Below are 13,486 nucleotides of genomic sequence, written 5' to 3'. Positions count from 1 at the left end.
AATATTTAATTTTTAAATTTGATATTTTTTTCTTATTCCTTAAACTTTTTTTTATTCATATCATCTCAATATTTGTCGGCTTTTCTCAGGTTAACTCCTAAACTTAGGTTCTGTTAAACTAGATGACGTGGCATTTTGAAGATGTATCACAACGTCCTCTATCCTTTTAAAACAATTATTAATTTTTTATATATATATATACTTTTTAGACTTTTAATAAATATTTTAATTTTTTTTCATGTGATGATGTGTTATTCTCTTAAAGTGCCATGTCATTATATTTTAATAGAATCCAAATTTATGGACGAAATAAGAAAAAGTTGCAAAGTTTAGGACTAATGTAGATTAAAAAAGTTCTAGAACAAATCTGAGAAAAGTTGTTAAGTTTAGATATTAAATGTTGCTTCATCCCTAACCTAATGTATCGAATTATTGGTTTATACAGTAATTCAAGTTCAACTTGACTCGATATATAAGCTTTAAAATTATCCAAATTTGTCGAATTCCTAAATAGTTAATCCAAACTCGTTTAAGTATATTCATATTTTTTAATTTATTTACAAAGTATTTTTATTTAATATTTAGTGCTTATAAACCATGATATCTGTAATTATTAAAAGTTTAAATAAAATAATTAAAATGGTTAAATATTTATTCAAGTACAAGTTTTAGTGACTTTGTATAATGATATAAAAGATAAAAACACTTTCACAATAAATATAGTTTACTTTGTAAAAAGAATAATTTTTCATCGTTTCCAATCGAGTAAATGTTCAGTTGACTTTTAATTAAATTTCTAAATTATAAACCACTCAACATATTTTTATTATTTTTTACATTATAGTACAATATATTCAATTTTTCATATGATAAAAATTAATATTATATAACGGGTTCAAGCATTGAATATTAGAGTCTTAAGTCCGACTTTTATTTTAAGCAAACTTTTCTTTTATTTAATCTCATTTTAAGCCTGATATTAATCTTCAAATCTTCTCAAACATCAAACAAACTTTTAAGATTCAATAAGTAATTCACCCATTATTAAATGATATATTTGACGATCGATTATATCCGTCAATAGTAAATCGAATAATGAATATAAAAAATTAAAATTAAATTCATTATTAATAGCATAAATTTTTAAATTTATTAATAATATTTTATTTTATATACGCATCAAATATTAACAGTTATTATACGATCCAAATATATTTGGCAATAATATGCCAACCTTTGATTTTATGTCAAAAAGGAAGAATAGTTGAAAAAGAAAGTAAGATAAAAATACACAACAATACAAGATTCGTTATGGTAGTTTACGTCAAGCAAAAAATTTAAAGAATTATATTATATATTAATTTATACACACATGTAAAAAGTATTAAAAAAATCAACAAGACACAACAATAAATTATTAGTATTAATTTATATACTAATATAAAAGTTTTATTTACAAAAAAATTCAAGGATATTATATTTTATAATCCTTAGTATATATTAGATATGTTCATGGGTCGAATTACCCACTTAGGCCCGCATGAAATTTGGGAAGTTTTCAGCAAAAATTTTAAGTCAAAAAAATGAGTTTGGGTGAAAAAATTAGGCCTGTCTAAAATATGGGTCGGGTTCGGACTTGAATATTCAAGGCCTGAGTTTAGCCCGACCCGTTTTTAAATTTATAATACTTTATATTATGTAATTTGTAACACATTAAAAAAACCTTATACTAAATATATAATACTACTCTAATGTAAAATATTAAAATAATGTTAAGATGACTTTGTAAAAATTTTCAATAAAAAATATTAACATTAAAATAATATAATATAAATATTTTTAAAAATATAATATGAATAGGCTTAAAACGGGTTTGGATTAATATTTTGCAAATATAGACGGGTTTGAGTAAAATTTTAGGCCTATATTTTAGGTGGGACTTGAACAAGCATAAAGTATATTAATATCATTCTTAGGTCTTGCTCGACCCGACTGTTGTAATTGTTACTATTTATTTATTTATTTCTTATTATTTTTCAAATTATTATTTTATTAAAAAATTTCATCAACACAATTTTTATATATTTATAATACTAAAATGGTTCGTTCCGTAACTCTTGGCTCTATGACACTAATTCAATAATAAAAATAATTATATATTTTACATGTCACACCAATAACAATATCAATCGCATTAAAACTTAATCGATAAAAAACATTATTACATGTATTGTTAATTAAGTGGTTGATAAAATTTAACCAATGAAAATTAATTTTTCTACTAATTATGGCTATGAAAAGAATCTCCTCATGGTTAAATTTTTAGATTTATTTTATTTTTATTTTAAGTATATTTTAATTATCAATATAATTGTGCTTTATATTTTAGTTCCAGTTAATTATTTGGATGTAAATATTTAAAATTAGCTTTTATTATTACTAATATTTAACAAATTTATAATAAAAATTAAATTTGATTAAAAGCCTTTCATTAAATATAATTATTTTATGACAAATAAAAAGTTACACTAAATGATTTTACTTTTATTTTTAAAACATAAATTATTATATTTTTAATCTCATATATGTTAAAATGTAAATGAAATTATTTGATAAAAATAAAACATAATTTACGTTGACCTTTTATTACATAAAAATAAAAATAAAAATATTAAAAAATAATATTTAGCAAACTTTACATGCTTATGGTAAATGTTTTAAAAATAAATATATAATAATTTGTATACTTATATATATAATTTAAAATATTCAGTTTTTAATTTCTTTTAAAATAATATGTAATTATTAAGCTTAATTAAACGCTAATCAGTGTCGATAAAAGAGATTTGACCAGGAGCCCATCAACAGTAGGTAAAGGCGTGTGGACAATCGATGAATATACACACGCGTCACACATAATAAACAAATTACTATTTAATTTCCACATGTTGTTTATCCATAGGCTCAAGAGCCCATCAGATAAGCTACTTATGTTGCCGCCATGCAATCACTGACGTTATATTTATCGACGGGCACCACGTGTACAACCTAAACTAATTTTATATTTTTATAAAATATATTTTTAGGTTTTCAAGATGCCCACATCTCAAGTGACACAACTAAGCTTATCTTATCCCCGATAATAAAACTTCAAAAATTTTAATTATGCAAAATCATTAATTTTATAATATTTATTTTAAATTAATTTTTAACATATGTTTAAAATTTTTACTAATAATGAATTAAATAAAAATTTAATATATTAAAATAACGATAATAATTAATAATTATATTAAAAATACATTAATAAATTAATAAAATTTTTAATATGGTGGGTCAAATTTGTGCAATGAAATAGAATGTTAGATTCTTAAATAATTATACATAATGTTGTATATATATATATATATTTTTTTTTTGATGTAATGGAAGTGTTAATTTTGTTTTATTGAAGTGGAATGTGACAAACTTCCACTATTTATGTGACCCAAAAGTGCTTAACTTTATTTAATTTATTATTATTATTTTAGGAAGTGTTCAACTTCGTTTATACTTTGTGACTATTGGTCCAACACATCATACTTGAAGTTTTAGATTTTCTTTTCTAACTCAAAAGAAAAAAATCAATTTTTTCTAACTTGATTTTTGAAAAAAAAATTTAAATTGGGTCTATTTTGATTTGGTTAATTTAATAATTAAAAATATTTTATTTAAAGATAATGGTAAAAAATATTATAAATTTTGAATATATCTATTTTTTTTACACAATATTTATAACTGCTCATAATTTTTTAATCCAAAATAAGAGGATAATATATTTTCAGTGTACTTAAAAACATTAATTTTAAATTTATTAGAGAATTAAAAATTTTCATTTATGGTTCACATCTCATCACTTTTAAAAAATTGAAAAAATAAATAAAGTAAAAGTTGATATTTTGAAGAAACTTTTACCTTTTGAACCAATTTAAAGGGATTCGACCGACTACTTATTTCCCATAAAATACAAAATCAAATAAATAAAATAATTACGATTAAATCGATTTAATTTTATAAAAAATTAATTGATTTAATATATATATTTCAATCATGATACACAGTTAATTAATATTTTCAGAAAATTAAACTTAGAAGCAACTTTGATTAATTAATTAATTAATTAATTAATACTTTAAGCAAACACTCATTTTCATATGATATAGAAATAAGGAAAACGACAGATGAAAGTAACGTTTTGGAGTTAGTACACCGTTACCTGTTCTCAAAGTAATTCCCCATAATAATAATAAATGTAATCGTAAATTTAAAATATAATATTTTTATTTTATTAGTGACAATTTAATCTTTTTACTTTTGAATTTTAAATTCAGATCAAACTATTAATACTGATAAATTTATTTTTTATAATATCATTTTTTGTTACATTGTATTATAAAAAGTTTCATAATCTAAAATCTAACTTGTAACGCGATCTCACGAGGCAAACATATAAATACTTCTCGTAATGGAATGCACTGCAGGGACAACATGAGGAGAGAAAGACATGTGAATACTCCTCGCAATATCGAGAGGTAGGACACGTGAACACGTATGATAATATTTGGGCGTGAATTCTAAGACAAGATTTATCGTCTTGAATTATATGCATGGCACCTAACTACCTCCTAACATATCACATCAAGTGAACAGTACCTTATAAATAAGGAAGAATCACTCCCGAGAGAAAGTAAAAAAAACAAACCTCGTCACATTGCTACAAATTAATTTTTTTTTAACAGTATTAACTAGTTGACATAAAATTATATCTTATTATGTGCTATCAATAAATAAAATAATATTATTTTATTATAGCATTATCTGATATGTATATTTTATTAATACATCAAAATATAAATTAAAAATAGCTGTTAAATGTGAGATATTTTAAAATATTATCTTGAAGAAAAGAAGTAGAATGTAAAGCAAATGTCATTTCATTTTGATGAAATAAATTTCAGAAAATGAAGATGAATTAGTAGGTTAATTAACCAATGAGATATTATTCAAAAATTACAACTTTCATTGACCAATCAAAGGTCCAATTAGTTGAATATTTTTCTTGCTAAAATCCAAATTAATCTATTCATATTGAAAGGTTTAATGGTATAATTGTTATATATATAGTAGAAAAGTTCCACCAATCATTTAAAAAGAGCACTTTAACTTTTACATAAAAAATTATAAGTAATATTTTTGAAATCGAATTGATGATTGAATCAATCAAGTTATTAATTTATTTGTTCGATTAAAAGTATTTAAAATTTTAAAAATAAATAATATATTAAAAATATAAAAATTATTTAATTGGCCCGTACCAATTCTCAATCCAACCAATTCACTACCATAATTCAAACTGATACCTCGTCTAATTCTCAATTCATCTGATCCTTTGGTCCAATTCAAACATCATTGATTAGATTTATGAATACAATTAAAATAATAAATAATATAATTGTAAATAATTGGGAACAAAATTAAATTATTATTATGTACCAGCTTATTAATAATTAGAATATATTCAAATTATTATTATTATTATGCACGAGTAACTTTATTCCTCTCTATTGGAATACACTTGAATCGACATTGCTCTACAGTTTGTAAAATCAAATGAATCATTCTTATCAAAGCCAATGACGAACTGGCCAAACAACTAGCCTGCAAAGCTTTAACAACTTCTAAGTTATCTATGTGTGTCTTGTATCCCTTTATTTGAATAATGTCTAAACAATCAAAGATTTCCCAAAGTTCAGCATAAAAAACTGAACAACTCCTCAAATTGTGGTTATATCCAAGGATCGATTCTCCATTTTGTTTACATATACCCTCAACAATAGTAAAATCTATTTTCATCCTAACAGCCCCATCAATATATAGATGCATCTAATTTTTTCTGTTTTTCCATATACGCCAAACTATTAAACCAAAAGATCCCCATACTCGACACCCACATTGAAGAACACAAATTAGTCTCCATCCAATCTAGAAGACAACTGGAGAAGAACCAGGCTGATGATTTACATTTAGCTCGAAATTTTAGGATATGTATATACATTTTATTAATATATATAAATTAATGACATTGACCTATAAACCGACATCATTAAAATAAACTAAGATCTAATGAGATATTGATTAGGAAAGTAGAGATTTCAGAACTTCCTTTCCACCTAATTCACTTCATTGAATAAGAAATTTATATATTTATCCCTAAAAATTTAATATTTATTAAAATATCAAAAGATTATAGTGGGGTTTGTAAGGTAAAGCATAATATGATTCTGCTTCACAAATATCATGATAATAAAAACAATCATTAAGCTTATCTGTTTATGATCTTCTACACTATTTACAACACTTTTCTTTTTATATAAACTAATCATTTTCTCTATAATTCAATTATAGATAGAGTTGTCTATTGATCAAGTGGGTTACTTAGCTCAATTTGAAACGGGTTATGGAGAAAATTATTTTCCTGAACTTAGTCTAATCGAATTCAAATTAAATAATTTTGAAAATATTTATAATTAAATTTATTAAAAATTAAATAAATATTAAAATAAAAGAATACATTTTTATTATCTTGGTTTTTTTTTTAAAATAGTAACATTTGCTTTTTGGATGGATCAAATTAGGCTGCGTTTGAGTATGGGTTTGGAAAAAAATTTTAAATTAGGCCTTAGCCTAGCCCGATTCATGGACATTTATAATTACATATAAAAAAACAAAAAAATTTATATTTGACACAATAATAACATATATAAATCTATATATTCTTAAGGCTTAATATAATATTTGGTACTTGAACTTGACAACTTTTTTTAAAAAAAATTTGACAGCTAAACCTTTTTTTTGTTCAATTTGGTATTTGAATTTGACAATTTTTTCTAATTTGGTACCTAAGCTTTTTTTGTCCAATTTATTAACTGAATTTGACTCTCATTCTCTCTCTCTCCCTCCCTCCCTCCCCCTCTCCCTCTCTCGCTCCCTCCCTCTCCCTCCCCCTCTCCCCCTCCCCCTCCCTCTCCCTCACTCCTCCCCTCCCTCCCTCCCTCTTCCTCTCTCCCTCTCTCCCTCTCCCTCTCTCTCCCCCTCCCTTTCTCTCCCTCTCTCTCTCCCTCCCTCTCTCTCCCTCCCTCTCCCTCTCCCTCTCCCTCCCTCCCTCCCTCTCTCCCTCTCTCCCTCCTTCTCTTCCTCTCTCTCTCTCACCTCCCTCTCTCCCTCTCTCTCTCCTCTCTCTCTCTCTCTCTCCTTCTCTCTCTCCTCTCTCTCTCCCTCTCCCTCCCTCTCTCTCTCTCTCTCTCTCTCTCTCTCTCTCTCTCTCTCTCTCTCTCTCTCTTAATTTGGCACTAAGCTTTTTTAACTTCAATTTTGTACCTAAATTTTTTAAACGTTATATAAATCACCCAAAAGCACTAATAGTGTTAAAAAAATCGTGTTATGCTACAAAAGTATCATTTGTATTAGAGGTAATTCGTGTTAAAAAGATTATACATTCAACTATGCTTAACAGATTAATATTGAATAAGAAAACAAGAGTTTTGAAAATCTTAAATAAAAAAATATTTAAATTAATAGAATGAAATAAATAAATTAAACTAAAAGTAACTGCACATTTAAAATAATAATAATAATAATAAAAAGAAATGTCGTCTTCGCTACATGTTGATTATACATTGAGTGTTTTTGCTATCTCATAAAAAATAACATTGCTAATATAACAAAGTAATGTACCAAATCTCAAAAAAAAAAAAGATTAGGTACCAAATTAGGAAAAAATAATAAAATTCAGGTATCAAATTTGACCCCAAAAAAGGATGAAGTACCAAATCAAGAAAAAAAAATGTCAAGTTCAATGACACAAACTAGGAACCCAAAAGCACTAATAGTGTTAAAAAAATCATGTTATGCTACAAAATATTTACATACCAAATTAAGAAAAAGTATCAAATTTAAATACCAAATATTATATTAATTCAAAACTTAATGAGGTGATATTATTTAGTTTCTAGTAATGTATTTGTATTAAATATAAACTTATATGTAAATTAGACCTAGTAAAAAAAATTATTGTGATTGAGTCCTAACTCGGTTGATATTGATATTGTTGCCTATGTAGGAGGACCTAAGTTTGAGCGCGGTAAAATGTATTTATCTTCCTATTGAAGAGTTTGAAAAACGAGGAAAGACTTTAGATAATTTTAGACATTCGTATAAAAAAAAAATCTTTATTTCAAATGTGGTTACTACTTTCCAATAGTCATGGACTTTTATGTTGGATTAGTTTATTATATAAAAGTGTTACACAAAAAGCCCAAATATTTCTAACCAATAATATGTAAATCATCTATTTTATATTTTAGCCCATTCAATTTGGACCTAATTTAAAACTCATTTATTTTGCTAAATTGTTTTTATTATCAATTTATTATGTTTTTTTCCTAATTTATCCAACATGTATTATATATATTTATAATTGTGATTAAATTTATATTTATTCCTAAAAACAAAAAAAAAATTTAATTTTTATGTGAAAATGAATAATTTTAAAATTCAATATTTACATTTATTGAAATAACTATATTCCATATTTAATTTCCAATATTTGTAAAAAATTCAATATTGTATCAGATAATTTTATAATACAAATTCAATAATCAATAATTATGATTTTTGTAAAAAAGAAGATAATTTGATATACATAAAAGGAAAGCCCATGCTTTGACTTTTTAAACCACTTTTATATCGTACTGTCCCAATTTGTATAAAGCAAAAATCTTTTGACTTTAAATGCAACCATAAATAATCTAAATATTTATTCATTTTTCTTTTCCGCCACATATCTATTTATTTATTTTATTTAAACCAATCTTTACGAAACAAATTATGGGTAATTGTTGTAGTGCATTTTGTAGGTAAATATATTACGAAGGTGTTAGTATTAAAAGTTAAATTATATTTTATTTTTTATTTAAAAATAAATAGATTAGTCTTTATATACTAAATCAAAGAACAAATCGATTATTTTTATTAAAATTTTCATTCATTTCTATTATTAAAACTTTAGTAATCCATTTAATATTGATAAGTTTTTAACAATCAAAATAGATAAAATTTTTAATGTAAGACTGCTTGCTCTTAATCTAATATATAGAGCTAAATTACCCATTTTATTCGTAAAATGGTAAAATACAATCCAACTCTTTGTATAAAGACTTTCATAGTACTTTGTCCAGACTTAGTATAATTTTGAAAATAAATAATATAAATTTTAATATTTAAATTTTATTATTTAGTTTTTAATTATGTAAATTTCAAATAAAAATAGCTTTAGTTGTTAAATTTAAATACCAAAATTGAAAAAAATACAAATATTAAAGTTAACATCATTAAGTTTAAGGACTAAAATTAAATTTACCCATAATATAATAAATTTATTATCAATGAACCATCCCTTCCATAAAAATATATTATTATTTTAGTTTTTAAAAAAGTGCAAGAAGAATGCGACCAAAAACGAAACCCTCACCATTCACAGTTATAAAGTTTATACTTTTTTTTTTTTTTTGAGTTTTTGATGATTTCTTGTACCTTCTTCAACCCCCTTTTCAGTTTTTTCAATTCTAAGTTATGTTCTGATTTAAACAATCCCCAAAATCCCAATACTTTAGCCTGAATTAACAATATTTAAAAAAAATTCATCAAGTTGAAGCAAAACCCTTTTTTCTCTCACATTCTTTTTGTTATAATCAACCCTTTTTGCTTCCAGAAATCTACCTAAAACCAATATATTTTTTTTGGATTTTTTTTTCTTTTAAAAAAGGTATGAACTTGTATCTCACCAATCTGTTTCTTCCTCCCATCATATGAATTTCTTAGGTTTTTCTTAATCATTTTTCTGGGTTTCGAGATATGGGGTTGTTTGAAAATTTGACATTAAAAGAAGATACTGAAATTTGTATGTTCATACTTTTTTATGTTCTGCATTGTAATGTTTAGATTAAAATCTGGGTTTTCATTTGGGGACTCTCTCTCTTTCTCTCTCTCTACATATATATATATAGTTTTGTTGATTCAATTAATCCATTTTATATTCATTTCAATCCATTTAGTTTACATTGTTTGATATATTTATCCTTTAATGTTTATTTTCCAGGCTGAATATTGTATTGGAGGCATTGGTTCTCCATGGTGAGCATTTATATATACATATTCTTACACATATAACATATACATATATGTATGTATGTATGTATAAGGTTCATGTAGTTGAACTTAAAAAAGAGTTAGCTTTATTTTTGTGATTTGATTTGATTTTTTTTATTAGGGAGAAGCCCCGGTGATTTATGTTGAGAATCTAAAAGATAGATTTTCAAATGGATTTAATTTAAGATTCAAAGGCTTTGAGACATCCATTGATGTTGGTGACAAGACAGTAAGATACATAATTTAATGCTTAATTTGGTGTTATTTTGTTGTTTTAATTTGCTTATGCTTATTTTGTCACTGTCACCTGTTTGTTAATATGTTTCAATCACCTTTTTTTTATTTTTGTGTTCTTTGGCAGTTTGTGATTGGTTCCAATAACAATGATTCTATATCATCAATTGAGGTTCAAATTTATGACAAATCCAAAGGGAAATGGTTAGTTTTTGGGTCCGGGTTTTTAGTAATGGTCACAACGCGATGTTCGGAACTATTTTTTACGGCTTCTACTGTTTTCGCCGTTGATATTTACTGTCGAAATTCAGTGGCTCTAAGTTGTGTTTGTTTCTGGTAATGTTTTCAGGGTGATTCCTACTGTGTTAGGAACAGAACCAAAGCGATATGAAGGCCATTCAGCTATTCTTTTGAATGAAGATAGGATAATGGTTATCACCTGGGGTTCCACCCCGGATGACTGCATTTGGTTTCTTGAGGTTGGTATTTCGAAAGCTTAACATTCTGCGATGTTTAACCGTGGTTGGGATGTATTTTGATGTGTTTGAAATATTGTTAGGTGGATACTGAGTACGTTAAGCAACAGAAAAAAGCTTCAGGGACTGAAGTCGTTGCATGGAGTAAGGGTGTGAGGGGTGATGCCGAGAAACCAGTTGTTATCAGCGGTCCTTCCGGAGTTGGTAAGGGGACATTAATAAACATGCTTATGAAGGAATTCCCGACCATGTTCGGATTCTCTGTCAGTCATACAACTCGCGCACCGAGGAGTATGGAGAAGAATGGTGTTCATTACCATTTTACCGAGCGAAGTATAATGGAGAAAGATATCAAAGATGGGAAATTCCTCGAGTTTGCTTCCGTTCATGGAAATCTCTATGGAACTAGTACTGAAGCAGTTGAGGCAGTAGCTGACTCGGGAAAGGTAAACGTCATGCCTTTTATGGTTCCATTAATAGTGATTATATGATGCTCTGAGAGCTGCACATTATTCCGGACTATTGAATCAGTCCCGAACATTGCACCGGTATCGGTTTTGGATTTGAAGTTGTATTTTCATTTTGTCTCGATTTAAATACAGAGGTGCATTCTTGACATCGATGTTCAAGGAGCAAAGTCAGTGAGGGCAAGTTCACTCGATGCCGTTTTCATCTTTATAAGCCCTCCCTCGGTGGCAAAACTTGAGGAGCGGCTCCATTTAAGGTGACTCCGAACTGTCTGTATGATGTTTTATATCATTATACTATTTTCGTAGCTATGTTATACATAGAATTGTTGTAAACAGGGGAACTGAAACACAGGAGCAAATCCAAAAGCGCCTCCAGAATGCCAAGGCAGAAATCGAGCAAGGGAAATCATCGGGCATCTTCGATCATATATTATGTAATGACCATCTCGAGAAGTGTTACGATGATCTTAAGGTGACTTCTCTTTCGAATTCCCTTTCCGAGTGTACTAGTTCATTCACTAACCTTGATGTCGATCTGGTGAGTTTTGTTTTCGTTATAGAAACTCCTTGGATTAGACGGAACTACCTCAACTAACCCTAAACCATGTAAGAAGAGCCATCTTTTGATTAACTATATTCTCCATTATAAAGCAAAGGGTCTAACAATTTATACAAAAATCTCAATTACAGCATCTAAAGGGATCAATCTACCTTCAAAACATGCGGCGTCGAAGATCAATAATAAGATCCTCATTAAGTCTGAGACTCCAGGATCGGGAAATCCATCAAAGAACTCGTAAGTTCGTATTTTTCTTGTTAAGGTCATGATTTACTCAGATTCTTTACTAAGCATTTATGGTTTTCGTTATTCAGGATTGTTCTCGATGTATCCTTGCTTAAAGGTGGAGCTCCCAGTCGGACCAGAGGTCTGAACGTTTATGCCGTCGATCCAAATCCATTTTCAGATTCCTTAAATGGGATTCATAAACTAAGCTAACAAACGCCAACACTATTTAGTTCTGACATGATTTTTAAGGCTATCTATTTAAAACTATGATACAAAAGCTCTACTTGTGTTCTAAGATCATTGCATTATTTGGATGTTTCTTTTGCTTGTTTAAGAACAAAAAAAAAAAAACAATGTTTTTGTAATTGAATTCATGGTTGGATTGATCAGTTCACTAATTCATGATTTGATTCATTAGTTCGGTTTAATTAAATAAATTAGAAAAAGAAAAGATTTAACCATCAGTTCAATTGATTTTTTAGTTTATTCCATTGGTTCAATCTCTTTCTTCACATTCGTCTGTTGGTCAGTTCTCAATCTAATTAATGCAACTCGTTTGATTCGGTTCTAATAACATTAACAAAACATTCATAATAAACGATGTGGGGGATTTGTTTATTACCTTTTTTCCTATTTCCAAATTAAAAGATTCGATATGATTCTAATATTTGATTAAATGAGAAAAAATTTAATCTTTTAAAAATTAATAATTTAATATTAGCATTCTTAATACAGGATTTTTAATTTTACTCCTAATTTTATAATTTTATCTTGACCCTCAAATAAAATTTTTAATTTTGTTCATGCTTACATAGATTTCGAGTTAATACGAAAAAAATTGAATACTCAAAATTAATATGAAAAAAAAATCTAAAAATCTGAACGAATTAAAGCTTTGAGAAAATAATAAGAGAATGACCTTTGCAGTTCTGAGATTGTGAGCCCACCATCCCACCATATACCGTAGCAAGCATAGAATAATTTTAGGCATAAGGAGGATTGTGGAAACTTCCAGCTAAGTAGCCATATTTAACATAGCTGGCAATCGGCATGCTTATAGGCCCCTCTGTGCGACCACTACTGTGATAGTGACTCGTCCATTAGCTTTTTCTGTCGGCACATGTTAGCTTGTTTGTTTTTGGTCTCTTCCTGTTTATTGTGATTATAACATGATTATTAGATGTTATTTTTCTTTTTCAATCTTCTTTTTTGGACAAACAATGTGTTAAAACTTGTTGAGGAATTTTGAGATATTTTTTTTGAATTGTTATACG

General features: G+C 26.8%; 1 protein-coding gene across 3 annotated transcripts; it reads left to right on the top strand.

The window, feature by feature from the left end:
- Positions 1 to 9,535: 9,535 nt before the first annotated feature.
- Positions 9,536 to 12,610, top strand: LOC108471077 (guanylate kinase 2-like). Of its 3 annotated transcripts, none has more exons than XM_017772655.2 (11): positions 9,536 to 9,862; positions 10,196 to 10,230; positions 10,367 to 10,474; positions 10,607 to 10,683; positions 10,829 to 10,958; positions 11,039 to 11,401; positions 11,558 to 11,679; positions 11,762 to 11,897; positions 11,986 to 12,031; positions 12,116 to 12,221; positions 12,299 to 12,610. In XM_017772655.2, exons 2-11 carry the CDS (start codon positions 10,228 to 10,230, stop codon positions 12,420 to 12,422), a joined length of 1,215 nt encoding a protein of 404 aa, XP_017628144.1. In that variant the 5' UTR covers positions 9,536 to 9,862; positions 10,196 to 10,227; the 3' UTR covers positions 12,423 to 12,610. The 3 variants fall into 3 exon arrangements, with proteins under 3 accessions (XP_017628144.1, XP_052877590.1, XP_052877589.1); XM_053021629.1 differs by having other exon boundaries at positions 9,556 to 9,576; XM_053021630.1 differs by lacking the exons at positions 12,116 to 12,221; positions 12,299 to 12,610 and having other exon boundaries at positions 11,762 to 12,031.
- Positions 12,611 to 13,486: the final 876 nt, after the last annotated feature.

Source organism: Gossypium arboreum, chromosome 11 (assembly GCF_025698485.1).
Source record: "Gossypium arboreum isolate Shixiya-1 chromosome 11, ASM2569848v2, whole genome shotgun sequence".
Classification (NCBI taxonomy): Eukaryota; Viridiplantae; Streptophyta; class Magnoliopsida; order Malvales; family Malvaceae; genus Gossypium; species Gossypium arboreum.
The sequence above is the reverse complement of the archived record's forward strand: the minus strand, read 5'-3'. Positions and strand labels throughout refer to the sequence as shown.

What these genes read in the sequence shown, in the direction of transcription:
- LOC108471077 (XM_017772655.2), top strand. An exon ending in GAGGAGCGGCTCCATTTAAG is followed by an intron (nt 11,680 to 11,761) that starts GTGACTCCGAAC and finishes TGTTGTAAACAG; the next exon opens with GGGAACTGAAACACAGGAGC. An exon ending in AGTGTTACGATGATCTTAAG is followed by an intron (nt 11,898 to 11,985) that starts GTGACTTCTCTT and finishes TTTTCGTTATAG; the next exon opens with AAACTCCTTGGATTAGACGG.